General features: G+C 39.5%; 1 protein-coding gene across 1 annotated transcript; it reads left to right on the top strand.

Moving 5' to 3' along the window:
* The first annotated feature begins 1,826 nt into the window (after positions 1 to 1,826).
* On the top strand, positions 1,827 to 10,798 carry LOC109961188 (polyribonucleotide nucleotidyltransferase 1, mitochondrial). The gene is made up of 28 exons (XM_020601858.1): positions 1,827 to 2,072; positions 2,877 to 2,937; positions 3,350 to 3,424; positions 3,612 to 3,717; positions 3,828 to 3,877; positions 4,014 to 4,077; positions 4,158 to 4,205; positions 4,364 to 4,471; positions 4,782 to 4,968; positions 5,236 to 5,287; positions 5,541 to 5,598; positions 5,721 to 5,817; positions 5,925 to 6,027; positions 6,278 to 6,348; positions 6,569 to 6,605; positions 6,710 to 6,776; positions 6,894 to 6,983; positions 7,118 to 7,171; positions 7,533 to 7,642; positions 7,770 to 7,841; positions 8,326 to 8,389; positions 8,488 to 8,571; positions 8,688 to 8,771; positions 8,953 to 9,059; positions 9,295 to 9,350; positions 9,547 to 9,625; positions 9,706 to 9,753; positions 9,844 to 10,798. Exons 1-28 carry the CDS (start codon positions 1,954 to 1,956, stop codon positions 9,997 to 9,999), a joined length of 2,307 nt encoding a protein of 768 aa, XP_020457514.1. The 5' UTR covers positions 1,827 to 1,953; the 3' UTR covers positions 10,000 to 10,798.
* Positions 10,799 to 11,198: the final 400 nt, after the last annotated feature.

The following is an 11,198-nucleotide window of genomic DNA, read 5'->3' as shown; positions in this document are numbered from 1 at the left end:
ATGTTCTCATTTGCATTTAGAGTAACGGTCGGTGCTACTGGTCCTTCAGCTTGAGGTGATACAGTAGCAGATCCGTGTTGTGTCTTGTTTTCTGTAAAACGTGTTTGACTAGAGGGCTGTAAGTCAAGTGAGTGCACAGCTTTAATACCTTTTATACCTTGTTCTTTAGGCATGCCTTTGTGTGTTGTTTCCTTTAGGAAATGAATGTAGTTTAAAACCAATTTTTTTTTAAATCAAATATAGAACTTTTTGAGGCAACCCACACACATTTCTATCAACCCTGTTAGCCCTGCAGATAATTAAACTCAGATAATGAAAACCTTTTGTGACTCATGTAGTGCCTGCTTACCACTACACAGCCTGAACACAATGACATTCTGCTCAATTACTGTGGAGGATTAGATATTTTGTATCACACAGTGTGCTTGTAGTTGTGTATGTGTATTAGCACTTATTTACATTAGTGTGGGAGTCATTAGCCTTGGATCGACCGGGGTGCTTCTGCCTGTTTAATCAAAATCTATTATTCAGGGTGCTTTTTAGAAGTTTTGTCACGCTGCAGCATCCACCTCCACTCAATGATTTTTCAGACCTACACAGCTATAAACACAGACAAAACCCACCCAACACCTCTTGTGACTCACAGAACTAGGGCACACTTGGAAACAGATGCAAATTCTTTCCTATAGTTGGTATTAATCAAGCCCAGGGATTAAAGAAAGCCTACTGATCACAAAGCATTGCTGCTCTGAGATCCAAAACAGGAAAACAATTCACAGTGAACAACCAGATGACCTTGCAGCTTCTCTCTCAAAAATAATTCTCTTTTGGCTTCTTTAGATCAGTGCCATTTCCTGTTAGTTATTTCACAGGAATTTACAAGTCACCACAAACATTTTCATTTGGAGCTGTGCATGCTGATCTCCTGTGATCATGAATGTAGGGTGGGCTGACAAATATCACTGTGAATAGCTGTAGCCTACTGAGTAGTTACCATTTCCTTTTTCTTCAGATCACATGTAACCTTATTAACTAAGCCAATATGACTAATACTGGTAATCGGACAATGTGTAGTTTTTTTTTCTTGTTTTGTTTTGGTAAGGATAGGTCAGATCGCTTGTGCATTTCTTACAAAAGGCCATGCGCATGAGTCAAAACCAAATGCTGTTGATTTTAAAGCCCTTTGAGACAAAATGATTTGTGATATTGGGCATTATAAAAAAATATTACTTTAGATTTGAGAATGATAGTATGAGCATATGATAACTAGGCTACAGAGTCTGGCATATAATTGCAAATGTGTAAATTTAAAGGTTCAAAATTCATACACCTGACTAGGTGATCTGTATTCTTAAATTCTTTTATTTGTTTAGCCTCTCCCAGAAATGTAAATACTGTGCAGAGTACAATTCAGTTTGAATGATCTGTTGGGACAACAGATCAAGCACAGGCTACAGATTTACAGTTGCAGTCATATGATAGTAACACATGTAGGAGCTGAGTGCCTACAATTAATTAAGGGAATTACCTAGACAGATAGCCTACTAGATTTCTTAGGCTACATAAATGTGGTTTATAGCATATTATTTTGAAAGATTTTTTTGTCTCAGTGTTTGATAAACACATCAAATAGAAATATTTATGTCGTCAGTGTCATCTTATTGGTCTCACTGAGAGGAAACAAATCTATTTGTTAACAAAAGACCTATGGTATTTTATATACTTTATTTATAAAGCGGAACCATTGTGTTTCGGGTTGTACCATAGCACGGTACGGACACTTTGAATGTTACACACTATGATCCTTGAGTTTGGGTCCGTCCAATCAGAAGGTTTGGCTCTATTACGTAGTTCCGTACATGTGACGAGGTGTCATGGAAGCCCGCACGGAGATATCCTGAACTGTAGATGCACCCAGATAAATTTCTTATTTAGTCTTCGTGCTCTTTAGATATGAAGTGTATTCTTCGGCTAGGGTGCTCGTTTACCCGCCTTCATGTCCGCTCGTGTCATCAGAGTGTTTACAGCAGCCATATAAATCCACGAGGGGTGGGAGTGGACCTTAGGGAAAAGTGAGTTGACTTTCTAAGGTGTCATTCTTCATTTCCAGTAACGGTGATGAGAACAAGGCTGAGTTTAACTTACTAGCTTCTGTATCCAAAATCAAATTGTATTCGTTGCTTCGGTATCACATTGTGCCATCTGCTCATAACCAGAGTAAAGAGAGCAGACAACAGCGATGTTTTGGCATTCAGGACACAGAACACACATGCACTTGTATGTTAAAATGAGCCCAACGTCAAGTAATACATTTCTGCCTTTTATTATAACTCTATGATGTACCTAATAGCCCCCTTCCTCAAACAGTCAGCCAAGAGTCTTTCTGTTCTTCATTTATGACTTTTCAGCCACTCTCCTAAAGACCAGCTCCTGTTTTTAGATATTTCTTAGCTGTCTTGCACACACAGCATGTTTAACATCTACCCACAGATTTACCAGGTCCCTCCAAAAGCCACAGCTGGTTTCTTGAAGTTAATGGTGGATTTTATGGTTTGGAATATTGCCCTGTAACAGAAGGCAGCCATGTTTCAGTTTCATTTTCTTGACTGAGATTAACTTCTTGGGTTATTAAATACTGGTTTAGAAGGATGCCCAAAGTGTTGTGCATGCCACAAATTACTATTGTTAAAAAAAAGAGTAAAATTCATAAAATAAAAATGAACAGTTTATTAAAATTTGAAAGAAGAAAGACTCATTTTAATGTTTATGTGATTTACCCAATGGCTGCCAAACATTTGCAAACAACTGTTGCATATAGTTATGACTGTGCTTTAGTATCTCAGATAAATTACCGTGTTGTTTTCTTGTTTTTGTAGGAGACTTGAGATCTCTTCGGGGAGGTTTGCCAGATTTGCTGATGGATCTGCTGTAGTACAGGTAAAGAAATACATTACACTAGAGAAATTACTATTGACTTACTATTCATGGTATTTTGGTTAAACACAAATTTACTTAGAAATATGCACCATGCACATTTTGAGCTCCTCTATCAACAGGTAGACAAGACAGACAACAATGCAGAACCCACTCTGAGGCTCTTGTTTGAATTCATATTGTGCTTTAAGGGTGTCAAATAAATACAATCCATTTGAGACTTCTTATGGGGAAAATGGGCCTTTGGCAGTTAGTCCATTTTGCACATCTTGTAATCCATCCCTAGTGTAATGGGCTTTTTCTTTATGAAAACAAATAAAGTGTGCCGTAGAGCTAAAGTTGGCAGTCCTAGATGTTCAGTGCTATGCTATATATATATTTTTGGTGACCTGTCAATCTCTTTCTCTGTCTAAAGCTAGGGGATACGTCTGTGATGGTGACTGCTGTGAGCAAAACCAAACCTTCTCCATCTCAGTTCATGCCTCTTGTGGTATGTTCCCCATGTAACATTACCAGTGATTGTGTAGAGTTTATAGAGCTCATTCGGAGGAGTTGCTCTCTATTCATGCTATCCAGCCTGACACCAGTGATTTGTAGCTCAGTCTGTCTGGGCTAGAAAATAAACTGATGCTCTTGTGGATAAGGTTATCAAAAAGGCTTTGTGCCTTGACTGACAGGTGGACTACAGACAGAAAGCTGCTGCTGCAGGTCGAATCCCCACCAACTACTTGAGGCGAGAGCTGGGCACCACTGACAATGAGATCCTCACTAGCAGACTCATAGGTGAGTTGACAAGAATGTGTTTTGTTATTTGTGTAGCTTTGGTGTAGCAGGTTAGTGTATTGGTGTTGTACTGTGAAGGCCTTTAACTTGAGTATGTTTCTATTCCTCAGACAGGTCGATTCGACCGCTTTTCCCTCCTGGCTACTTTTATGACACTCAGGTTAGTTCAGTGTGAATGTTTTTTCACCCTTATGTGGTAGTAATTTTGTCCTCTTTGGATTTTTAATCAAAATGATATACATCTGTATTTGTGTCCAGCCTTTGTGTGTGCACATGTATGTTCATGCCTCCTGCAGATCCTGTGTAACCTGCTAGCAGTTGATGGTGTCAATGATCCAGATGTGCTGGCTATTAATGCAGGTGAGTGAAATCTCAGACATCCATGTTTTCTACAGGACATAGTTTCGATTTAGCTAAAACAGTATTTTCTTTCATTAAAGCTTCTGCGGCTCTGGCCCTGTCTGACATTCCCTGGAACGGACCCATAGGTGAGGAACACACAACAGATTTTGCCTTATGTCCATGTTTTTATTTATTGACCTTAAATCCTGGTTTTCATTTGTCAGTTCAACTTCAGTTCTTGTGATATTATCATACACTTGTTTAAACTTAGCTCAGGACCACTTGTGTGTTTGTGTTTTTGCAGGTGCCGTGCGTGTGGGCATGGTAGATGGAGAGCTGGTGATCAATCCCACCAGGGTAGAGATGACTTCCAGCAGCCTGATTGTGGCTGGAGCTCCCAGCAGTCAAGTGGGTAAGCTGACAAATACAATAAAACTCCCAGCAGGAGCTCAAGTGTTTATTTACTGCAAAAAAGGTACACATAAACAACCTTAATGGGAATCACACTGTCCACACAAAATGATATAAATGTATAGATTGTGTGGGTTGATCAGCTGTCGCTCTCAAACACAGTATAAATTACTCACTTGTAGATGTGATCACCACAGATATTCTCAGCATCGGTGATTTTAAGATCAGTATCACAGGCTAGTAATTGGCTTTGCTTCACTCTGTCTGATGATAGCATAATACAACACTTGTCTATCATGTGACTCTGTCAGTGATGATTGAGGCGTCAGCTGAGAACATGCTGCAGCAGGACTTCTGTCATGCAGTGAAGGTGGGAGTCAAACACACCCAACAGATCATACAGGCCATCCAGCAGCTGGTACGGGAGCAGAAGGTCACCAAGCGCACGCCAGTCAAGGTGTTCTCAGCCCCGACTGACGTGGTGGAACATGTTCGGCAGTAAGACCAATAATGAAGCTGTTCATAGTTTCAGAGTGATGAAGGTGCAGGAGTGGTGCATATAAAATACAAGTGTAAAACATGAAGTTTATCCAGAATAAAACAAACTAAGGGATTTTTTTTTCTTTAATCAAGTTGTAAATTAGATAAAGGCAGACCTTATTCACTAATAGATTTACTTTAGTATTTGGGAACTTGAAGACAGGTTTTGTATTAATTTTGTTATAGATGTTAGTAACAACTTGTTTTTCATTTTCTCCCTTGCAGATTAGCTTCTGAGAGGATCTATTCTGTTTTCACTGAGTATTCTCACGATAAGGTAAAATGTGACCTCTCGTCCTCATATGTCAGTCATGTCCTGGTGTTACAGTAGCTTTCTCTTGACACCTCATGGCGCTGTTTAGAACCAATCTTAGTAACTGTTCAGTTTCATGTTGTAGGATACTAAAATAGCCAGAATGACTGAATCACTATTTTGTCTTCTCTGTGATATAGAGATGTATATGCATTTCAGAAGATTACCGTATCACTTGATCAATAACTGTAGTAATGTTATCATAATCTTGTTTTAGATTTCAAGAGATGAAGCGATCAACAAAATTCGACTAGAGACAGAAGAGGACCTTAAAGGTGAATTATATTTTATATTGCATAGAAAAAAATTCAGTTAGCTGTTTCAAATGTTGTTACAACCTACTTTACGCATCATGTTTTTAAATTACTACATTTAAATTCCATTTCTCCATGTGTAGAAAAATTCCCTCAGGCTGAGCCCTTTGAATTAATTGAATCCTTCAACACTGTGAGCAAAGACATCTTCCGCAACTTAGTGCTTAATGAGTACAGGAGGTAAGCACTGTCTATGGTGAAATGAATTTATATTGTCATGAGAAATACCTTTGTAAATTAAACATATTTAGTGTATAATACATATGCTTTTGTCTGTGTGTGTTTAGGTGTGATGGGAGGGAGCTGGATGCTTTAAGGAAGATTTCTTGTGAGGTAGACCTCTTTAAGCCACTCCATGGCTCAGCTCTGTTTCAGAGAGGACAGACACAGGTATGTGAAGAACTTGTAGACCATAAAAATCTGACTTTTTAATTTGAAAAATACATTTTGTAAAAGAAGAATGCTACTGTGGACAGGTTTTATTTAATGTATTGAAGATATTTGCTGCAACTTTCTACAATTTTGAAAGATAAAATATTGCAGTTTTGACCATGAATATCATGAGGAGGGAGAACAGTCGAGATATGTGTGTTTTGCAGTCTTCGATTACAGAAAGCTCATTCACCTCTGTTTCCTTTAGGTGCTGTGCAGTGTCACATTTGACTCACTGGAATCCAGTATCAAAACAGATATTATCACCACTGCTTTGAGGTAGAATTAAATTAGAATTAGAATTTTCACACCTGAAACCACACTCATACTGTTTACATTATCAGCAGGTAGCACTGGCATTTCTCAGGACCATTACCCCACCTTTTGGCACTTTCCCACCATATTTGAATGCCATTGCACTCTGTTTTAATCCCAGCCCAAATTATCCACACCCATTAAGACAATTTAACCAGGTACTCTACTCATTTTCTCTCTGCAGTGGCATTAAAGATAAAAACTTCATGCTTCATTACGAAGTAAGTAGAATCCTGTTTCCATTTTTCAACTTACATACATTATTAAATCTATGATTCTCTGTCCCTTTGAGGTGAACTTAAACTCATGCTGTCTTTAAATTCAGTTCCCTCCGTACGCAACTAATGAGACTGGAAAGATGGGAGGCCTCAACAGGAGGGAGCTGGGTCATGGTTTGTATTAAAATTGACATCATCTTTAGCTAACTGCTGCTTCATCAAGAGCCACATGGACAAAGATTCTTTGCATGTGGATGTCTTTGTTCACATTTACTGTATGTGTATTCCCAGGGGCCCTGGCTGAGAAGGCGCTGAGACCAGTCATTCCTAAAGACTTCCCTTTAACTATCAGGGTCACTGCTGAGGTCCTGGAGTCCAACGGTAAGTGTGCACACAGTTGTGTTAAAGAGTTTTTACAGGCACCACAGGAAATTAGACCATTGGCTGGCAGGTTGTCTCAGACAGGAACATGTTTCAGTGAAAATCTATTACTCTTTTTTGTCTCCTGCTCTCAGGATCCTCCTCAATGGCTTCAGCATGTGGAGGAAGCCTTGCTCTAATGGACGCAGGTACCAGAGAGGGAACGCGTGAGCTTGTATTGTTGATAACATCTGTAATAAAATGGTTCAGATTTATTATTTTTAGTCAACTTTAACACTACAGCTACAATTTGATTTAATAGTAAAACAGCCAGTTCTGTGTAGCATTTCTAAAAATGAACATTAGATGGAAAAAGTCAATAATTATATGTACCTCAGTTAAACATTAAAAAAAATAGAAAGGCTTTTTTGAGTTTGTTGTTCAAAGCAACTAGACACTGTGGTTTAAAGGTGGATAGATGGAGTTAAGATTTTGCCTAAGCATTTTTCTATTTACATTTAGTAACGTGCATTAAGATGTAGCTAATATGTCCAAATCTGTGTATCCTAGGTGTGCCCATCTCTTCTGCTGTGGCAGGTGTAGCAGTTGGCCTCATTTCTAAGTCCAACCCAGAGAAACCTGCTGAGATTCAAGACTACAGATTACTAACTGATATCCTGGTACATACAGTGCAACTGTACAAAGAGTGTCGTTGAGCAATACAAATCCTCCTAAAGTTATAACTGATGTTCCTGCTTAATTAAATTGGACATGTTGGGTATGAGCTAATTAGTCTTTTCTGAACAGGGAATAGAGGATTATCTTGGAGACATGGACTTCAAATTGGCAGGAACAAACAAGGGCATCACTGCTTTACAGGTAGGTACTCTGTCCTGTCATTCGTAACACATGTCTACAGTAAGCTTTTTGACTCTGTGGCTGAAAAGGGCAAGAAAACCAAATAAACATATTTGACCTGGTCCATTTTTAGTGATGTGTAAATATGATTTGGAGAGCAGACCAAAGCATACTTGGAGCTTTAATTTAAGATTTATTTGTTGTAAATACACCAAGTTTATTTATTATGAGACAGTCACACTGTGTTGAGTCTTTATTACTTCCCGCCAGACAGGATCATAATAGGAATACAAAACATTGCATAGTGGCCACTGGTGATAAGGAAAAGGCCACACCCCTGACATGTGGTTGTCCTTCATGCTCTCTCTGCCAAAGATGATTTTTAATGGCTGCTGGCACTTGACAAGTGCTCACTTGGCACCCTGCCCAAACATTACATCACCACCATCACAGCTGTCTTCTCAATGCTAAGTCCATGTTTTCTTTTCCTTTATTTAACCTGTAGGCTGATGTGAAGATACCAGGTTTGCCTCTGAAGGTTGTAATGGAGGCTATCCAACAGGCCACAGGTAATTGATACCAAATGGCAGTGAAACACAACATGTACTAAAGATTAAAGTGTGTTTCTGGTGGTTTCGTGACCTATATTACATATATTATGTTTCAGTGGCAAAGAGGGAAATCTTGGGCATCATGAACAAATGTATAGCAAAACCCAGAGAGGCTAGGAAAGAGAATGGACCTGTTGTTGGTAGGTTTTGTGTTTGAATATACAGTATGTAAATGTGGCCATGTACGTTTTAAAGGAGGAGGGACGTGCTTGGCCTGCTATTCACTTCTGATGTGCATGAGTTTTATTGTTTTCAGAAAATGTCCGGGTGCCCGTCTCTAAACGAGCTCGCTTTGTTGGTCCAGGGGGCTATAACCTTCGCAGGCTACAAGCTGAAACAGGTAACATTCCTGTCACCTAAAATCCTAATTTTGCTTGCTCAGAAAATCAGCCAGGACTGTGATGTCTTTGTTAATGAGATGTGGCACCAAGCAACAATCATATCTTAGTTTTGTCTGCTACACAATATAAACTGTTGTGTAAAATGTAGAAACTTCACTATGTTTTTTTTTTCTTCTTAAGGCGTGACAATAAGTCAGGTGGATGAGGAGACTTTCTCTGTGTTTGCTCCGACACCAGGAGCCATGAATGAAGCACAAGACTTCATCACTGAGATCTGCAAAGATGATGTGAGTTTCTGCTACTCGTATAAGCCTCTGGAAAGCTGCATCAACAGCTACTGCATACTCTTAACGCATAACAAAAAGGGTGTTTGGCCACAACATGTCCTGTTGAAAGAGACTGACATTAAACAGCACAGGACAGACAGAGACCTGAAGATGTGCATATTTGTGAGTGTGTTTTGACTCATGCATTTATGCACAATTGTAAATTTGTGATGTAACTTTTTGTTTTGTTTTGCAGCAAGAACAGCAACTGGAGTTTGGTGCTGTCTACACAGCCACCATCACTGAAATAAGGTAAACTAAAACATTGTGTTTACTGTAAAACTGTCTTTTATGCCAGTCCATCATTACTTCATTTAAACATGCAATTTAGGAGAATTTTATGCATGTTCTCAATAGTAAAGACTGTTAAGCTGGGAAATTAAACTGTGGCTAAATCACACCATCAATGTTCAGACAACTCCTAAGGGCTTTTCCTCCTCTGCTTCAGGGACATTGGTGTGATGGTGAAACTTTATCCCAACATGAGCGCTGTCCTGCTGCACAACTCACAGCTGGACCATAAACGGGTTAGTAAATTTGCCTACTTTGAGTGTTTGAGAATGAATTCACTATGTAATGGTCATTGCTTTATATTTTCCTCCTTTAGATCAAACATCCAAGTGCTTTGGGTTTAGAGGTGGGACAGCAGATACAGGTATGTGTCAACAACAACAGACTGCAGCGTCTGTATTGTTCTGTGTTTACGTTCTGGGCTGGCTGTCTCTAACTGGATTTCTGCTAACAGGTCAAGTACTTTGGAAGAGACCCAACAGACGGCAGGATGAGACTTTCACGGAAAGTGCTCCAATCCCCTGCTGCAACAGCCGTCAAAACACTAAGTGAGAAACAGAGCATCTCCATGGCTTCAAACAGCAGCCACGCGACTGGCACTGATTTGTGACTCACCAATACAACAGGATATCTTTGGGCTTTTCCACCAAACTGAATTTAAACTGAGCAGATTTTGCCAGTGAGCAGTCCTGTTCAGGGACATTGTAGCTTTGAACATGACTGAACTGCACTTGAACTACAGCTCTTCAAATACGGTGTTCTGCTGACGTTGTGCGTCTGTGGATGTGCACAGCCTCAAAACACTTCAGTAACTGTGTGCAAGACACAGAATTTCATAAGTTATAAATGTGTTGTATTCTTATGTATGCCCTGTTAAAATGTCTCGTATTCAGATTTGTCACCTCAGCTAGATTTTCTTTCAGTTTCTCTGTACCACAGCAAACATAATTAGAGAAATATGCAATAAAGTATGACAATAGATGTTTAGGAATCAATAATAATAATGATAATAAAGGATTCAGACCCTTAATGCAGTAATTTATAGAAGTCCCTTTGGCAGAAATTATAGCTTCACGTTTTCTTGGGGCAGTTTATCCCAGTCTTCTTGTCAGAGCAGATGGGAAGCCTTTATGAAGTGCTGTCTTGAGGTCTCTCCACGGACATTCTGTGGGTTTTAAATCTGGCTGGGCCACTCAAGGAGATCCAGTCAGACAATGGGTACATTCCAAGTCTCTTGATTATTCCTACGCCCTCGGTCCTTCGCTGTGTGCTTATGTTAATGTCATACTGAGAGATGAACTGATATGCACACTGGACTGAGTTTTCTTCAAGGACCTCTTTTGATACACTGGTTAAAAAAAATAAATAAATAAAATCTAAAAGCATTTTTTAATTTTGTCATTATGGATTGTTGATTGAACTACCCTTTTAAAATTAAATTTACAACTCTAACATTTGTAAAAACTAAAGAGTCTGACTACTTTCTGAAGTTGCTTTAGTAATATGACAAATATAGTAGTAAATTATATAACTAGTAATGAGCAGCAACGAGGTTGATGATGCCATTATCGAGCCCTATCTCACCTGGAGTCCCCCGGAAGCATGGTGAGGGTCATGTTCTTTGACTTCTCCAGTGCTTTCAACACAATCCAGCCATCACTGCTGAGTGGGAAGTTGGAGGGGGCAGGTGTGGACCAACACCTGTCTGCATGGACCCTTAACTGCCTCACAAACAGACCTCAGTTTGTCAGGGTGTGTGTCGGACATGGTGGTCTGCAGCACGGGGGCGCCCCAGGGGACGGTGCTTTC

This window comes from Monopterus albus, unplaced genomic scaffold (genome assembly GCF_001952655.1).
Source record: "Monopterus albus unplaced genomic scaffold, M_albus_1.0 scaffold52.1, whole genome shotgun sequence".
NCBI lineage: Eukaryota > Metazoa > Chordata > Actinopteri > Synbranchiformes > Synbranchidae > Monopterus > Monopterus albus.
The sequence above is the reverse complement of the archived record's forward strand: the minus strand, read 5'-3'. Positions and strand labels throughout refer to the sequence as shown.